General features: G+C 42.1%; 1 protein-coding gene and 1 long non-coding RNA gene across 3 annotated transcripts; one reads left to right on the top strand and one right to left on the bottom strand.

The window, feature by feature from the left end:
• Positions 1-6,079: 6,079 nt before the first annotated feature.
• Positions 6,080-14,728, bottom strand: LOC132866437 (uncharacterized). Its single transcript, XR_009650575.1, has 3 exons — positions 13,906-14,728; positions 8,310-8,498; positions 6,080-7,026 (listed from the first exon to the last, which is right to left on the bottom strand). It is a non-coding gene; the product is annotated as an uncharacterized LOC132866437 (long non-coding RNA).
• asf1bb (anti-silencing function 1Bb histone chaperone) lies at positions 6,520-14,169 on the top strand. Of its 2 annotated transcripts, none has more exons than XM_060899197.1 (4): positions 6,520-6,990; positions 8,412-8,527; positions 8,799-8,975; positions 10,957-12,362. In XM_060899197.1, exons 1-4 carry the CDS (start codon positions 6,879-6,881, stop codon positions 11,128-11,130), a joined length of 579 nt encoding a protein of 192 aa, XP_060755180.1. In that variant the 5' UTR covers positions 6,520-6,878; the 3' UTR covers positions 11,131-12,362. The 2 variants fall into 2 exon arrangements, with proteins under 2 accessions (XP_060755180.1, XP_060755179.1); XM_060899196.1 differs by lacking the exon at positions 10,957-12,362 and adding an exon at positions 13,932-14,169 and having other exon boundaries at positions 6,526-6,990.
• Positions 14,729-19,668: the final 4,940 nt, after the last annotated feature.

Raw genomic sequence — 19,668 nt, 5'->3', positions numbered from 1 at the left:
ATGCAGGAACAGCTTATTGAGCTGAAGAGTGACAGTAGACTTAAGGCAGTCTTCACCTCATGCCCTCTTTCGACATTCTGGGCAGCACTGATGCAGGAGTACCCGCAACTGTGTGACGTAGCCTTGAAACTGCTCATCCCATTCGCATCGACCTACTTGTGTGAGGCAGGATTTTCAAAAATGACTGCGCTCAAAACGAAATATCGCAATCGTGCACAAATTGAGGATGACTTGAGACTGTGCTTGTCAAACATTTTGCCAAGAATCGAGGATCTTTGTAAGGCAAAGCAGGCTCAGGTCTCGCATTAACGCAAATGCAGATCACAAAGGCACAGTAAAAAGTAAAACCTAAATTCATGCCTGGTCCCAATTCCCAATGATATCAATAGCCAGCTAATGATAAGCCTAATAAAATACCTAATAAAAACACTAATAATAATAATAATAATAATAATAATAATAATAATAATAATGATGCCTATTAATAATAATAGCATAATAATAATAATAATAATAATAATATCAACAACCAACAGCAATAATAATAATAATAATAATAATAATAATAGGCCTAATAATAATAATAATGCCTGAAAGAACATAAGTCTTGTACTACTGCCAACAGCTTAGTAATGATAATAGGCCATAATTATAATAATTATAATTATAATAATGCCCGAAAGCAGATTAGAAATGTGGTGCTACTGCCAATTATAACAATAGCCTAATAATGATAATAGGCCTATGTATTTCTATGGAATGGATAATGCTACTACTGCTGCTACTGCTACTACTACTACTAATAATAATAATAATAATCTAGCCCAGGGCTATCTATCTATCTATCTATCGGTCGATATAAGGTGCTGTAGGTCGGGTGGCGTCACTGCGGGTGAGTGTGTTTGGGGGGGGGATGGGGGCGGGTCGAGAAGAGGGGCCCCCAACTGCAATGAACCAGCTTTGGTGGGGCCCAGGTTGCAAAAGGTTGAGAACCCCTGGGCTAGGTCATTACATCTGATGTCAATTTGTGTGTGTATGTGTTTGTTTGTTGCAGGGATGGAATATAAAGGGAGGGGGAGAGGAGCGAAGAGGGATTCGCTCCCCGACCACAACACGTGTGTGTGTGTGTGTGTGAGTGAAAGAAAGAAAGCTGAAAAGCCAATAAAGTGAGTGGGTGTGAACACGAACTCTCGCCTGCCGTGCTTCTGTGCTCCACCCACATCGGGGATTACTACAGTGGTGCTGAAACCCGGGACGCACACCACTCACTTTATTGAGCTTTTCAGCTTTCTTTCTTTCTTTCGTTCGTTCGTTCATTCGTTCACTCACTCACTCACTCACACGTGTTGTGGTCGGGGAGTGAATCCCTCTTCTCTCCTCTCCCCCTCCCTTTATACTCCATCCCTGCAACAAACAAACACACACACACAAATTGACATCAGGGCCCTGTACTACGAAGCGGGTTTTCTGGCTTACCAGGGTAACTTCGAGAGTAACTTGATCACGTGCAGTGTAACTTCCCGATTAACCCATACTACGAAAGTTGGCCATGTTCAAACCGAGGTATGCTGCCATGGCAACTTACGCTGCATCTCAAACCTGCTCGTCTCAGGTTATGTTCTTGGTTAACCCGAGGTTTCCGATTAACCACACCCTTTTTAAACACCACCTCTCCACCGACATTTCCTCTAATGCCAGCGTACCTGGATGACCCGTGCGATATCGGAGCGCAGATTAGAGATGGGATTTATGGCTCTTTGATGGGATCCGCATCTTTGTGATCCGTTCTTTGAAAAGAGCCGTTCAAAAGACTGGCTCATTTGGCTCTTTTTAAATATTTATTCAGTTTTAAGAAGACAGCGTCTAAAGAAGCCAGATCCCTCTGCTTAGACAGTGACATCAATATTTCTGGACATACCTTTTATATAAAGCAACCTAGACTTACATTATTGTAACCCCTAAACGCTCATAAATAACCATTAAAAAACAATGAGGGCTTCAATGAATGTCCATGCAGAACGGCTTTTCTGTAAAAAAAAAAAAAAAAAAGAACCCACTCAAGAACATAGTTACCAAGAACGCAATAATATTTTATAGAAAAACACTTGTTTTACAAAAATATTTAAGTCTGAGATACAAAAAATACAACTACAATAAATATAACACAAGAACTAGTTATCACACAAGAACATTTTAATAGAAAAAAACAAACTTTCTATATTAAAAATATTGAAATTGTAACAAAAATAGATACAACTAAACAGTCAGATAAATAGATAAAGTTATAACAAGAACACAAGATTATTTTAATAGGAAAAAACAAACTATTAATGCAAAAAATATATTATTTGAAAAATAGATACAACTAGACAAACAGATAAATAAATAAAATACACAAAAATAGAACAAACAAAATGACAATAGAATAAATTAAATGAACGTCCATGCAAAGTAGTTTCCCCACAATATTATCATTAACATCACACAACAACATTATAAACTATATACAAAACAATTTGAACTATTAGGCAAACAGATAAAACTTGAATAAATAAAAGGCAAATGAATGCTTGCTTGCACGCACACACACACCATTATGAATGATGTTTTTATATTTCATTTTCACCTGTTGCCAGGTGCGTTTGACACTGCTGTTGCCTCTGAAATGTTCACAGGACATACACCAACTTATAAGGGACTGAACAGTCAGTCGTCCTAATTCATGTGACTCTGTGCACATATCAGCTTAAGTAGGCTACTCCATGAATTTACCATACCAAATTTTATTCAGGATTTTTCGGACATTAAACAAGCTATATATGACTGGGGCCACGTCGAAGGACCATTTTCTGTGACTTGTGATTGATCATGAAGCTTCTCTCAACCTATACTTCTGTTCTGGAACATGTAGAAGGGAGAATGTACTTGCGCATTTACCCGATCAGCAATTCGTTGCCAACATGCTTGCCGCTCCTTATTGGCAGCCGTTGTGTTAGATTTTGCTCTTAATGTTGTTTTGAACTCCTCGTAGCTTTGCATTATGACAGCGCATTCTTCCTCCGTGAAGCACGGCGACCGTGCCATTGTGAACAGTGGTGATTTGCGCTGATAACCTCCCCTTTAACGTGAACGCGCATTAACCCTGATTAGGTTAACACAGGTTCAACAAATCAACTTCATAACTGGCATCGTAGTACCGTTTAACCCCAAACAAGATAACCAGGTTTTGTCAACCCCGGTTTAGCAGGGGAACCCTGGGTTACTTCTGGGTAGGCTGACCTCCGTTCGTAGTACAGGGCCCAGGTGTAATGACCTAGCCACTTACCTTCCCCTACCCCGCCCCGCCCTCCATTCACAGACTGCTGCTTGGCCACGCCCTCGCTGCCACAACCACATCTGCAAATTTAGGCATCTTAAAATGTTATTAATGCCAAATAAAATATCCAGCACAAATTATATATGATAGACATAAATTTATAATTTTTATTTTAAACACGGGGGTGGCACGGTGGTGTAGTGGTTAGCGCTGTCGCCTCACAGCAAGAAGGTCCTGGGTTCGAGCCCCGTGGCCGGCGAGGGCCTTTCTGTGTGGAGTTTGCATGTTCTCCCCGTGTCCACATGGGTTTCCTCCGGGTGCTCCGGTTTCCCCCACAGTCCAAAGACATGCAGGTTAGGTTAACTGGTGACTCTAAATTAACCGTAGGTGTGAATGTGAGTGTGAATGGTTGTCTATGTGTCAGCCCTGTGATGACCTGGCGACTTGTCCAGGGTGTACCCCGCCTTTCGCCCGTAGTCAGCTGGGATAGGCTCCAGCTTGCCTGCGACCCTGTAGAAGGATAAAGCGGCTAGAGATAATGAGATGAGACATAAATTTATAATTTATAAATTTTATTTTAAACACGGGGGCGGCACGGTGGTGTAGTGGTTAGCACTGTTGCCTCACAGCAAGAAGGTCCTGGGTTCGAGCCCCGTGGCCGGCGAGGGTCTTTCTGTGTGGAGTTTGCATGTTCTCCCCGTGTCCGCGTGGGTTTCCTCCGGGTGCTCCGGTTTCCCCCACAGTCCAAAGACATGCAGGTTAGGTTAACTGGTGACTCTAAATTGACTGTAGGTGTGAGTGTGAATGGTTGTCTGTGTCTATGTGTCAGCCCTGTGATGACCTGGCGACTTGTCCAGGGTGTACCCTGCCTTTCACCCGTAGTCAGCTGGGATCGGCTCCAGCTTGCCTGCGACCCTGTAGAAGGATAAAGCAAAAATACATAAACCAGGAACACCATTACGCCCCATAGTAGATAGCATTGGTTCAGTCACTTACAACTTATCAAAAGCACTCACCGAAATAATTAAACCATTACTAGGACTCACAGACCAACACTGCAAAAACTCAAAACATCTGGCAGAAGAACTAAAAAACATCAAAATGCAGCAAGACGAAATTTTCATTTCACATGATGTCATATCTCTTTTCACCAGAACACCCACGGAAGCCACCATACAGATAGTACAAGACATATTAAAAACAGACAGGACGCTCAAGAAACGCACAAACCTCACTGTACAAGACATCACTCAGCTCCTTCAATTCATCGCCACATCCACATACTTTCAGTTCAGGAACACAATTTACAGACAGAAGGAAGGTTTTGCCATGGGAGACCCACTATCAGCCATCATGTGCGGCTTTTTCATGGAGGATCTGGAGCAAAAAGCACTCACTACAATACCAGCGGAATACAGACCAACACTCTGGAAACGGTATGTGGACGACATATTGGAAAAAGTAAAGAGGGGACACACTCAACAACTCACCGACCATCTCAACACCATAGACAATACCGGCAATATAAAATTCACACATGAAGAAGAAACAGAGCAGTCAATAGCATTTTTGGATTTAAAAATACATCACACAGAAGATGGGGACATCAAAATAAAAGTACACAGAAAACCCACACATACCGACCAATATTTAAACTGGACTTCCGAACACCCCATAATGCACAAAATATCAGTAGTCAGAACATTACATGAACGCACAGCAAATAATTACAAATCCACAGGACAAAGAACAGGAGGAACAACATATACAACACGCACTGAAGGCATGTCAATATCCACAGTGGGCAATATCCAAAGGGGCGGAACAGGTTAAGAACAACAAAACACAGAAGAAAGAGAAAAAACAAACTAACAAACAAGAACACAGGGGAGTAGTGACATTACCATACATCAGGGGAATAACTGAACGCATTCAAAGAGTAATGAGGAAACACAACATTAACACACCTGTCAAACCATACACAACACTCCGTCAGATCCTGGTTCATCCCAAAGACAGAATACATCCGGACAAGAGATGCAACACCATATATGAGATTCCATGTCAATTATGCAATAAAACTTATATTGGGGAGACAGGAAGGAGTTTCAACACAAGAAAAAATGAACATAAGAAAGAGTGCGAAAAGGAGACAGCTACAAGACAAACCCGAACAATAAAAGAAAAGGCACAACAGGAAAATTATAAGTCAGCCATAACAGATCACTGCAAAAGGGAAAATCACATTATGGACTGGGGGAATGCCAGAGTCATCCGCACAGAAGATAACAAACATCAGCGCTGGATCAGGGAGGCCATGGAGATCCGTAAGCGAAGCCCGAGGACCATCAACCGAGATGAGGGAGCATACATGCTCTCCCATACCTGGAGTGACATCTTGCAGTGGACGAACAGACAGTATAAGGCGTGACCGACCTGTCAAACCAGACAGGAAGGCCACGCCTTCAGAAACAGCAGCTGATAAAAGATGCGTCACCAATAACATCCGGTGACACTCTGAGGAAGACGGAAGTTGTACGTCGAAACATGTCAGGTAAACAAACCCAAAAAATTAGATGTCTGATAAAAAAGAAAAAAACAAAAACTAAGGATAAAGCGGCTAGAGATAATGAGATGAGATGAGATGAGATGAGATTTTAAACACGTTTTTAGTTAGTGGGACTGCAGCTTATCACCTCTCCCGCCCGCTCCCGCATTGTGCACTCCCCCTCCCGCCCGCGCCCGCAATGTGCACTCCCCCTCCCGCCCGCGCCCGCAATGAGCTTTCAAAATTTGTCCCGCGCCGCACTGCTTTGCGGCGGGTCCCGCGGGAGTGCAGGGCTCTACTTTCAAGCACCACTGTACATATATCTTAATGTGATTAACGATGCCATTTGGTCAATATTAAATGTTTTTAATTGCCTTTTTTGCACTGTAGTCAATTTATTTGATAATAATGTCACGCCTTGTTCAGTTCTGTTTTGTTTTGTTTGATACTGCACCGTTTATGAAACTCAATGAAGAAAGAAAGAAAGAAAGAAATTGAAGTGCAATACCGACTCTGCCCAGGTGGTGGCAGTAGAAAGATTTCCTCTTGAGTTTTCACCGGTCTGTTTGACTGGCGAGGAAGAAGTTTGGTTGAATCCCAAACACATCACTATTGAACACGTAGTGCACTATATAGGGCGCGGAATCCTCTTGTTTCGCACACTAGTGAAGGAGTTAGTGTAGTGATCAGACATGTATTCGGGATTTGAGCACTGAGCGGCTTTGCTGTTGTTTATTCACTTTAAAACCTTGAGCCGCTTTTAGTTTAATGATAAATAAAGATGGCTGTGAAGGCGCCCGGGTCTGTGTGAGGGAGGGAGTGATGTGTTAAAGGCTCTGTGCAGTGGGGAAACCTGGCTGGTGGTGATTCGGGGCGGGTTGTGTGTTTGGCTGAAGTTTGCAGTGTGGAAGGTGGAGAGAGAGAGAGAGAGAGAGAGCTGCTCACAGGAGGTTGTCGGATCTGAACCCCGGGGTTCAGTGCATGGTGCCGGAGTGAGCTGCGCGCGCGCTGGGGATGATGGCGAAGGTCCAGGTGCTGAATGTGGCGGTTCTGGACAACCCGAGCCCCTTCTGTAACCCCTTCCAGTTCGAGATCACGTTCGAGTGCATGGAGGATCTGCCTGAGGGTAAAGCTCACACTCACACCCATTACTGCTCAACACCTGAGAGCAGGAGAGAGAAAAGAGGAGAGAGACAGAGAAAATAAGAGAGGGGGTAGAGAAATAAAAGAGAAGAGAGAGAGAGAGAAGACGGAGGGAGACAAGGAAAGAGAGGTAGAGAAATGAGAGAGAGAGATAAATGAGAGAAATAAATGAGGGAAAAATGAGAGGAGAGAAGACAGAGGGAGACAGGAAAGAGTGAGAGAAATTGAGAGAGGATAGATGAGAGAGAAAAGTGAGATAAATGAGAGGGAGAGATAAAAGATGAGAAGAGAGAAATGAGAGAGAAGACAGGAAAGAGAGTGAGAGAAATATGAGAGGAGAGGAGAGAAATAAATGAGGGAGAGAAATGAGAGCGAGATGAGAGAAGTGAAATATAAATGAGAGAGAAATAAAAGAGGAGAGAGAAATAGAGAAGCGAGAAATGAGAGAAGATGAGAAGAGTGAGAGATAAAAGAGAAATATGAGAGAGGGGAAATAAGAGACGGAGTGAGGGAGAGAAATATGAGCGAGAGAAGAGGGAGAGAAATGAGAGAAAAGTGAAATTTAAATGGGAGAGAAATAGAGAGAGAGAGATAAATGAGAGAGGAAATAAGAGACGGAGGGAGGGAAAGAAATTAGAGAAATAAATGAGAAGAGAAATGGGAGGGAGAGAGAGATGAGAAAGGGAGGGAGAGAAATGAGACTGTAAACTCGTTATACAGTCAGTTTCTTTAAAAGTTCATTTTTCCCTTTAAGCTCGGATTCTGTTCAGAGTTCAGTTCATTCGTTATTCATTTTCAACCCAAAATAAAACCCTCGCCTGGCCCCGCCCCCAAACCTCACAGAAGTCCTGCAGTCTGTGTCACAGACAGACAGACCAGGCAGTCAGTTAATCCACAGACAGAGAGGTGTAAAAGTAAAGGCACCCCTGTGTCCCTTTAAAAAATAATTCAGGTCAAATTCACAAGAACATCATGTAGTAGGGTGAGTGATCTTATATTTTCAAACCGAACATCCAGACCTCACACACACCCTTATAAATCATAACAGGACAGTGTTTATATAATTAGCACTGTTACAGCCACACCTCTTCTTCCTGATTGGTCAGGAGGTGAAATGTGGGCAGTTCATTGTTCACTGTCTTAAAGTTATTGATGATGAAATGAATCTTTCAGAATTACATTTCTGAATTTGCATTAAACCAGATTAGTACTTTTTAATGAATATGTAAATGAATTTAAAGAGTTAAAAATATTTGTCTGCCTTTGTAGAAATTGTAAGGGCTTGGCGTGTCCGTGTGACACCTGTGAATCGTGGTCACATGTTGAATGAGTGCTGAACAATTGGATCGGAGTGTTGAGTGGTGGTGGTGGTGGTGATGATCTCCTCTCTTTCTCCTGGGGCAGATCTGGAGTGGAAGATCATCTATGTGGGCTCTGCGGAGAGTGAGGAGTACGATCAGACGCTGGACTCGGTGCTGGTCGGCCCTGTTCCTGCAGGGAGACACATGTTTGTGTTTCAGGTATGAAGGGTATTCAGTTGTTTATTTTTATTTAATTATATTTTCTGTTGCACCAGTCAACTAAGCCCCGCCCTCTGACTCTTTATTGTTGATAAACAATTTTGTACAAAATTACGACTTCAGTTTATTAAATTTTGTTGTGTGAACACGCTTATTGTGTTGCGACTTGACCTTGTGGGGCTTTTTTTTCCTCTTCTCTCCATGAGCTGTGATCGTGGTGTATGCTGTAATTTGTAAATTTAACTGTCGAAGTGTGTGTTAAATTCTGCAGGCAGACGCTCCGAACACGGGACTCATTCCTGAAAGCGATGCAGTGGGCGTGACCGTGGTGTTAATCACATGCACTTATCGGGGTCAGGAGTTCATTCGCATCGGTTACTACGTCAACAATGAATACACCGACCCTGAGCTGCGTGAGAACCCGCCCATCAAACCCGACTACTCGCAGGTAACTTACGACAAAGAAAAAAAATTTTTTTTTTGATGTTAATAAACTCAGAGGAAGAGAAAAACAGGTCACTGAGTAAAAAAAAAAAAAAAAAGTACATTTTATTTCCCTTATGACTTATTTAAAGGAGAACTGAAGTCATTTTTAAACTTGCTTTATTTCTTAATTAACGTGTTATTCAGTTACGTTTTCGGTTTTAGTAACCTTATATCGTGACTCGTATTGGCAACTAATTGCAATTAAATATTATATTTATCGGCCTATTCCGTTTTTAGCCGTGTTGAATTTAGTTCGTTTGGTCCACGGCAGGCGTTGCTTATCCGCGCGATCTTCACGAGACTTGTGCGAGACTTCGAAACATGAAGCATCAGCCAGGTGTCAGTGCCGCCATTTTGAAAACTGTTTTCCAAACGAAATATTGCACAAAAACGAGTTTCAATGACGATTACTACCTACTTTTTTCAAACTTTCCTGATTGCTATCAAAACAAACAAAACTTCCAGCTTGATTACATCAGCATTCGAAAGAGGGCGTGCGCGTCTTTTGATAACCCGTGTCCGAAATCGCTCCCTACTCACTATATAGTGCACTGTATAGTGAGGACGCCATTTTGTAGTGCTGTCCAAAACCTTAGTGAGGATTATTTACACCCTCTATAGTGCACTCAAAGTATCCCACAATGCATCATGAAAAGCAGTGTACAACGATGGTCACTAACCAAAGCAATATATCCCATAATGCATTGCGGTCACGCTGAAAGAAATCAAATTAAAAGTCTCAAATGTGATTTAATAAAAGGCCGTGGCGAAGAAGAAAGTATTCAGCCTTGATTTAAAAGAAGTGAAAGCTGCAGGTACTTTGTATTGATTAATGTGGGAAATGCGCTCAGTATAATATGGATTTATCACAAATTTATTATTTTGAAACCCACCAGCCAACTGATCTGGCACATTTTAATTGTGTGACAGTAATGACGTAAATACCAGCGCGGCGGACTAGTGTCCAAAAGCGTTTTCTCATTTTACCAATAAGCTGACTGTATAGTCCTCTATATAGTAATTCCCTATGTAGGGAGTAGTGAACGAGTGAGTGATTTCGGACATGGAACGTTGGCAGATGTTGGTCACTTTGATTTCCGCTGCATGTTTTACTTCCGTCCTACGATGTCTCGCACAGGTCTTAACGAATCTCATTGCTTTGACATATGGACTGATATATTACATACATAGCATATTTGAAACACTCATAACTTGCTATAGCAGCGACAAAATGGCGATCAAAAATGCGTTCCTACATTTAATAAAATGAGAAATAGAATTTTGATAATAAAAATTTAGCCTTAAGTTCTCCTTTAAGAGCACGAACTGTACGACAATCCAATATGAGATACGATCACCCACAGTCTGGATGAAAGGTCCCACATTTTAGTTGCAGAATGATTAGCAAACTCAAACATGGGATCTTTATATCAGAGCGCTATACTTTTGGAGCTTTTGGAACTGTACAATGTTCATGTGTCTGTCCGAATATCCATGTTCCACCACATGGCCCCGGTCGTAAGCACAAGGCAACGTATCTCATAAACACCTGACCACCGGACAACAAAATTTGTATCTTTATTTCCATAAGATGGGTGGGTTTTTATCCAGCGCTTACGGTATTAATTTGCGATAGTGCAAATTGTTACTCTCACTCAGGATTATTATTATTATTATTATTTCTCCTTCAGTTTTCAACCAATCATCTCCAAATTTCACATGAATACCTCTGGGCTGAATTAATAACTTGCTATGACTTTTGGTGCTGATCTGGATCACTGAGCCGGAATGATCCATGAAAAACGGGATTTTCTTCAATCACTTATAACTTTGTCAACTTTCATAATTTTTTCAAGCAAATTTTTTTTTATATAATTTTGTTCAGGGCGCAACTTTTCCTCACTAAGCGCCATTTTCTGTCTCTTACCATTCCGGATCTATAGGGTACGGTCACACCTGCACACCTTGGCTGGCTCTGGATGGCACGCGCCGCTAATGACTCACACCGCACTAGATTAAGGTGCAATCAGCACGCATATATAAGGACACCAAAGAGTAACTCAGGTTGCGAAGTGTTGAGTTGTTTAGAAACATTACCGAGCCATGCGTTGTTTTGATTTCCTGGTTTCCAAATTCCCAGTTCATGTTCCTTCATTGTCCTTTGATTCAACCTACGATATTCTGTCTGTGCCTCACCCGACCTACTGCTCGTTTATCATTTCTGATTTATGCCTGCTGATTTGAACTGTTTGCCTGATTTGCACTTTTCTTAATAAATATCTTCTGCACATACATTCATCTCCACCCATCCCTGACAGGTACAGTGACCACGCCCCACTTTGTAACAGTGAGCGCAAATTGCTCTAGTCTCTTATCTAGTTTTTAAAAAAACAAAACAAACAACGATGTGGGATTATTTATTTATTTACAAACACATTTTATGGAAAATATTCATGACAGTTTCAGATAAAATGAGTTAAAACTGTTGTATTAGTCCACTCACTTGTTGGACAGGTGACAGTTTGTGTCATGTAAGGGCAATAGACGGATGTCATCGCAGGAAGAGTTTTATTCAAAACACGCGAACAAAACGAGTCGAAAAGCAGGCAGTGGTGGAGTGAGGCACAGACAGGATATCGGAGGGATACAATACTCACAGTCCAAAACCAGAAAAGTGATACAAAATACAAGGCTTTCGCAAAGTCTGTGTGTTACTCAGTCCTTATATAAATGTCTGCACTGTGATTGAGCTCTAATCAGAAACAGGTGCATGGCCATTAGTCTTAATGGCACTGAGAGATGTAACCAGATGACTGTTACCCCTTTTCCACCAAATCAGTTCCAGGGCTGGTTCGGAGCTGGTTCAACTTGCGAGCCAGCTGAGAACCAGTTTGCTTTTCCATAGCTCACGGAGCTACGTCATTATGTCGCTGTATACATCAGTTATGTCGCTGTATACGTCATTACGTCGCTGTATACACTCAAAAAAATAAAACATTGGATTTACTTAACCGAGTTATGGCAACCGGTCCCACGAAACTGTGTTAATTTAGATGTATTGAATACAGTTATGTTGAGTTTATTCAACAGAGTTATGTTAGATTTACTACACAAAGCTGCATGGACAGTATTAAATAAAGCCATGTTGGATTTAGCTGACAAAGTTATGTTGGATTTATTTAATAAACTTGTGTTTAATTTACATTTCTGCGTTCTGTACTGTCTGCATTTGTTCCAACAATATCTACTTAAAGTACCGTACACAACACAAAATAACCATTTAACTCAGTTTTATTTGTTTGCCCAAGTGCATCTTTCAATTTGAAAAGCTAAACATTTGGCAGGTTACAATGTCAAAAAAATAGAAAGGTGATTCAAGTTACTTTAAAGAAAAAAAAGCCTTCGCCTTTGTTGTAAAGTGCACAGGCATCTTTAAGTGCATAAAAAACCTTAGGCTATCTATAAACAGAAAACATTTGGCAGCATTACCAATGCAAACAAAATGTGTAACAGAAAACCATTATGTCTTCACACTGATCTGTATCAAGCCGAACCATGCGCTGGAATTCTACAAAAATGGCCGTTGCTCCCCCCGTCTGCCTTACTGAGCGTGTGCAAGAAAGTACGGAGAGCGCATTGGGACAACCTTAATGCAGTTTAATCAGCTGTATTACATAAATCCAACTCAATAAGGTGTAATAATCATAAAAACCAATACTGTTAGGTTATTAGAACAAAACTCACTTTATTTAATCGTTAAACACGACAATATTTAATAAATTTAACATGAACTAAGTTAGTTATTTAACTCCAGCAACATGCATGTTTCATTTCTTTGAGTGTATGTCAGTTACGTCGCTACGTTTGCATAAACCTTGGCGCGAATATCGAAGCGAAAACATGGAAGCAGCAGCAGCAACAACAATAATAATGGATGACTTCGCGTTTGTACATCTGCTGCTTCTCATCGCTTAAAAATGGCGATCTTTCGCGGTCTTGTTATTGTTGTTGGTCTTAACAACTCCGCCCCCCCACTGACGTAAGCGGTTCTTTCCTCTGGCCCAGCAGTGAGTTGGTGCTAGCCTGGAACCGGTTTTTCTGGCCCCAGAGCCAGTTCTTTGTCCGTGGAAACAGAAAACCCGGTTCCAAACTAAGCCCCGAACCAGCCCTGGAACTGCTTTGGTGGAAAAGGGGCATGTGACGTATGGAGTGTGATATTGGATGGTAACTCTACAGTAGTGATGTAAAGTGAAAGCGTTGGTTCACTGCTGTCCCCCAGGCACCCAGCAGAGTCACACCATAATAAATGTGCTGGTGTTGTTTCTGGTGCATGGCATGCGGCGACAAAGAAAGGAATAAATATGCATCGTAACTGTGATGCGTCTCTCATCATTGGTCTCACAATAATGCCACAAGACACTTCAGTGATTTATTGAGGTGAAAAACACGACACGACACAATTCGATGGTTTATTCATGGTGCTGTAATATTATTATTCTATTCAGGGGGATTTTGTACCCTTGGAAATATTTTGCTCATAAACTCATCAGGAGCTCTGCTTTCAGCCACTGATTTCATATAAATATATTTGTTACTCAGACTGTGGGTGATAATATCTTGAACTGGTTTGTTTTAGAAGTTTCTCCTCATGTAGCTGTTTAGCTTGTATTTATTACACAAAGAACAAAAAAAAAACAGCTGTCTCGATGACATCCTGAATTCTTACCAAATAAAACAATTATATTTTTTTAATAGAATGCAGTTCTGGTCTGAAACTGAAGGCTGAAAATGGTATTATTTGGATATTATTTCTAATCATCACCGTTACTGATATTTATTAGTCCAGTTTAAGATCTTTTTTTTTTTGGAGAATAAGTGTATCGGGTATTAACCTCTTTCCCCTCATGGCAATCCTCAGCTGCAAAGGAACATCTTGGCATCGAACCCACGTGTGACACGATTCCACATCAACTGGGAGACAATCGTGGACAAATCAGAGGACTCTGAGAACGTAGACCCCGCCCCCAACACTGTGTTCCTGCCCAGCTGTCCTCCAGGAAAAGCCCTGGCTCTCGGACTCGTGCCAGATAATTCTATGGACTGCTTATAGAGGGGGAGAGAAAATGTATATAAATAAACACGCACACTTTCAGAAAGTGTACAAAAATTGGGTTGGACTCACAGCACTTAAAGGGTTATATTGGATGCACTTCTCCTCCTGAACACAGGATGGCAGTCAAGGAACACATACATGTAGATACACACACACACAGTGTTGTTTTATTTCCAAAAGTAGGACATGTTCCTGGATCAGTGTCCATCTTTATGAACCAGTCACTACCCTGTGATGTAATCAGTGTGCGACTCTAACTCCGCCCATTCCAAGTCGACTGAAGGTACAGCTGTGTGTAGCTCTGCCTTTAGGTTGAGCAAAATGATCTGATGAAATATTGACCTGCAGTTAACTGTCAAGCTCAAATAACATCAGTATTACCTTCGAAAAGTGTCATCTAAAATACGATGGAAGAAGTTTCAGTATTGTGCTGTTCAAAATATTTAAATACATATAGTACTCCATTTTTTTAAACATAATCTATATGTTAAAATCAAAATAGTGAGAGAGAGATTACCACAGACAGTAATGGTGACACGTTTCCCTGTATTGAGGAGAAAAATGAAAAGCAGCCCCATCACTGCTTCTAATGGAAGTCTGAAGGCTCTTGCTGGGGCTGTCAACAAGTTCAACTTCAACAGTATTCAGTTCTTTTCTCAGTACAGGAAATGCATCACTTATTTACTTCCTGTCCAAGGGAATCATGCACATGCTCAAGTCTAGATGGCTCAGAGGAGCCATTATTTCATCATCCGGCAGCCAATCAAGCAATTAAAGTTGTTTATTTTATGTTTAAAGAAGATTTGGAAAGAAAATGTTTGAACAAGGGTGGCACGGTGGCGTAGTGGTTAGCGCTGTCGCCTCACAGCAAGAAGGTCCAGGTTCGAGCCCCGTGGCCGGCGAGGGCCTTTTTGTGTGGAGTTTGCATGTTCTCCCCGTGTCCACGTGGGTTTCCTCCGGGTGCTGCGATTTCCCCCACAGTCCAAAGACATGCAGGTTAGGTTAACTGGTGACTCTAAATTGAGCGTAGGTGTGAATGTGAGTGTGAATGGTTGTCTGTGTCTATGTGTCAGCCCTGTGATGACCTGGCGACTTGTCCAGGGTGTACCCCGCCTTTCGCCCGTAGTCAGCTGGGATAGGCTCCAGCTTGCCTGCAACCCTGTAGAACAGGATAAAGCGGCTAGAGATAATGAGATGAGATGAGAAATGTAGCGCCACACAGTAGGCAAATCTAATAGATATTTTCAGACAGCCCCAGAGTGGGACACCTTGTGATTGGTTAGAAGGAATGTTGATGCAAGAGATCAGGTTCACTGTTTATGAAGAGAGAATATGTCCAGTGTTTTAGCTCACAGTTCTGAGTGGATCACTGATGTTCAGCTCCATCCTTCCTCTCTCACTTTATCAGTCACAGCTGCTTTATTTGGGATAATTACTTTTGCATTTGAGTTCTCGTTTCTTTTTTCTCTTTATTTTTTGTCAGAGGTGTTTGAGGTTTTTATTTCCTTGTATGTTTCATCCTAAAATGTATGAAATGGATTTAAAGGTTGAAGTTAATAAATTTAAATGGCTGTATTTGTAACACTACACGCACGCACACACACACTTTGTCTGGTTCTGGATTCTAGAGCTGTGTTTTTGTTTTTTTAAAAGCTGCAAAAAGATTTTTAAAAATCACAAGTTCACACCCAAACGTGTCATGCATTAGAAAAATCTCCGACGTGACAGTATAATAGTTAAGCTCTTGGAGCAGTGGAAAGCGGAGAGCCTTCATGAACTTCACGAGTCTTGAACCAGCACTGCACTGTTGGAAATGGGGTAGAACATCACTGAGGTTCTTGTAGCTTGGCAGCAGTTGTGAGGGCTAAAGGTGTGTTTTACCCTTAATCCACTCATCATTTCACTCTCCATGTCATTCCCTTTTCTGAATCAGAGCAAGAGTGCTGTTCATCTGAACTCTTACAGAGAGTTTGGTGTGATGCACTTCCCACTCAATCTCAATATTCTCAGTATTGTGGTACGTCTCAAAAACACACTGAAATATGATCCGTGATTAACAATCTGATGGATGAAAGATTGATTCATTATGATAGAATGGAGTTCAGTTTTGTTCAAACAGTAAAAAAGCTGAAGGACTGGTAGCCCACAACTCCTTAACTAAGAATGATGGGCATAGAGGCCACACCTCCTACACTGGGACTGGCTGAACACAGGCCACACCTGCACTGGAACTGACCGAACAAAGGCCACACCACCTGCACTGGAACTGACCGAACAAAGGCCACACCTCCTGCACTGGGACTGACTGAACACAGGCCATACCTCCTGCACTGGGACTGACTGAACACAGGCCCCACCTCCTGAACTGGGACTGGCTGAACAAAGGCCACACCTCCTGCACTGGGACTGACTGAACAAAGGCCACACCTCCTGCACTGGATCTGGCCAAACAAAGACCACACCTCCTGCACTGGATCTGGCCAAACAAAGACCACACCTCCTGCACTGGGACTGACTGAACACAGGCCACACCTTCCGCACTGGGACTGACTGAACACAGGCCACACCTCCTGCACTGGGACTGGCTGAACACAGGCCCCACCTCCTGCACTGGAACTGACCAAACAAAGGCCACACCTCCTGCCCTGGAACTGACCAAACAAAGGCCACACCTCCTGTACTGGAGTTGACCAAATAATGGCCACACCTCCTGCACTGGGACTGATGAACACAGGCCACACCTCTTGCACTGAGATTGATGAATAGAAGCCGCACCTCCTGCACTGGGACTGGCTGAACACACGTCACACCTCCTGCACTGGGACTGACTGACCACAGGCCACACCTCCTGCACTGGGACTGACCGAACACAGGCCACACCTCCTCCACTGAAACTGATGGACATATTGTCCACACTTTGTTCAGGAACAAGGTTTTGGGTAGAGACAGGAAGTCTGTGTGTGGTGGGTTTTTTTTTTGTGAGTTTAAAAATAATCTGTCAAAATTATGTTTCAGTTATTATTTGTGAATTATATCCAATCAATTTCCACACTGACTTTGGTAAACAAAGACAAAATGTAGTACAGACAGCATCGTTAATGTACAGAACTATTTCTGCTCTAAGATGTAATAGTGCATGCCAAACAATTAGAATATTGTGGGAAAAGTTTATTTTTTGTGTAATTCAAAAAGTTAAACTTTCATATATTCTATATTCATTACATGTACAGTGAAATATTTCAAGCCAGGGTTTTTTTGTTGTTGTTGTTGTATTTTTGATGATTGTGGCTTATAGTTCATGAAAATCAGAAATCCAGTCTCAAATTATTAGAATATTTCCTAAGGTCAATCAAAAAAGGATTTACAATATAGAAATGTCCAGCTTCTGAAAACTGTGTTCATTTATACAATCAGTACTCGGTTGGGGCTCCTTCAGCTCGTCTGTATTTTTGGGTCGCGTGTTTCTCATCTTCCTCTTGACAATAGTTAATAGATTCTCTCTGGGGTTCAGGTCAGGCAAGTCAGCTGGCCAATCAAGTGCAGTAATATCATGGTCACCAAACCATTTGGTAGTAGTTTTGGCACCGTGGGCAAGTGCTAAGTCCTGCTGGAAAAGGAAATCAGCATATCCATAAAGCTTGTTAGCAGATGGAATCCTGTGTTGTCGTTGGACTTAATAAAACACAGTGGACCAACACCAGCAGATGACATCTCATCTCATCTCATTATCTCTAGCCGCTTTATCCTTCTACAGGGTCGCAGGCAAGCTGGAGCCTATCCCAGCTGACTACGGGCGAAAGGCGGGGTACACCCTGGACAAGTCGCCAGGTCATCACAGGGCTGACACATAGACACAGACAACCATTCACACTCACATTCACACCTACGGTCAATTTAGAGTCACCAGTTAACCTAACCTGCATGTCTTTGGACTGTGGGGGAAACCGGAGCACCCGGAGGAAACCCACGCGGACACGGGGAGAACATGCAAACTCCACACAGAAAGGCCCTCGCCGGCCCCGGGGCTCGAACCCAGGACCTTCTTGCTGTGAGGCGACAGCGCTAACCACTACACCACCGTGCCACCCCAGCAGATGACATGACACCCCAAATTATCACAGACTGTGGAAACTTCACACTGGACTTTGAACACCTTGGATTCTGTGCCTCTCCACTTTTCCTCCAGACTCTAGGACCTTGATTTCTAAATGAAATGCAACATTTTTTCATACTTTCATCTGAAAAGAGGACTTTGGACCACTGAGCAACAGTCCAGTTCTTTCTCTCCTTACCCCAGGTAAGATGCTTCTGACGTTGTCTCTGGTTCAGGAGGGGCTTGATATAAGGAATGTGACAGTTGTTGCCCCTTTCCTGAAGATGTCTGTGCATGGTAGCTCTGCATCTCGATGTTCTACTGGTCCATTCTGAGGTGTAACAGACTAAAGCTTCTATTTTAATTAATTCGGTCATATAAACACATATGAAACACTCTAGCCTTTCAGGACCTCAGTTTTAGTGTTTATATCCACACGGTATGGTCAAAAGTATGTGCACCCCGACCATCACACCCATTATGTCCTTGTTGAACATCTCATTCAAGATTTATTGTATAGTAGCATGGCGCTGTGGGAGATGGCTGCCTCTCCAGTAGCTTTGTAGTTTTTAGCTCTTTAAACCTCTTTTTTTCCACCTTTTTACTTTTCTGCTCTTCTTACGAAGACATAGTGTGATTTTCTTCATATCACATGGATATTTTTAACTTTAACACACAACCAGGAGCCAATTTTCTTGCTTATTCAAGAGAGGAGCTGCTGGCCCTGAAAACAATGGGACGAGCCGGGATACGACACTCCATCCCAGCGGAGCTGGGGAGGAGACCCAGGGGCTGCAAAGCTGGGGCTAAGCTAAAGGCTAGGCTAGCGGACAACCGGCAGTGCTGCAAACCATCCATTCCCTCCATTATTATGGGGAATGTGAACTCGTTGCCGAACAAGGTCGACGTGCTATCTGCTAATGTGAGTGTTCGGTTTTCTGTGGTTTTGTCCCCACCGAAGAGGGCGCTAGAAGAGCGAGACTTGGGTATAACTCAGTGTCCAAAATGTTTTGTTTATTTTTCTCTCTTTACTTGTGACACGGCAGCAGGTTATAAACCTGTGGAAAACACCGAAGTTGTGCTATGCATTAGATGCCATAATTATATAAATAACAAATAGAAAGTCATTGTAATATAAATGAGCAATCCATATAAATACACACAAATGCATCCTTAAAGCATCAGCAAATTACTGTATAAATATCTGCAGCTTGTATAAATAATTAATCTTTAAAGCATTACCAATAAGATCCATAAACATCAACATTAGAATGCACAACAGCTAATTTGTATAACAAACAACAGACATTACACTTAATCCATTTCGTTACATACACAACACCAGAGCCATTACTACAATTATCACGTTCAAAGTAGCAGAGACAAGAACCCATTTACAAAGCCGAGTAAGTGAACCACATCTCCCATCATGCACTACTGGAAATAACT

The sequence above is a fragment of the Neoarius graeffei genome, chromosome 18, assembly GCF_027579695.1.
Source record: "Neoarius graeffei isolate fNeoGra1 chromosome 18, fNeoGra1.pri, whole genome shotgun sequence".
NCBI lineage: Eukaryota > Metazoa > Chordata > Actinopteri > Siluriformes > Ariidae > Neoarius > Neoarius graeffei.
The sequence above is the reverse complement of the archived record's forward strand: the minus strand, read 5'-3'. Positions and strand labels throughout refer to the sequence as shown.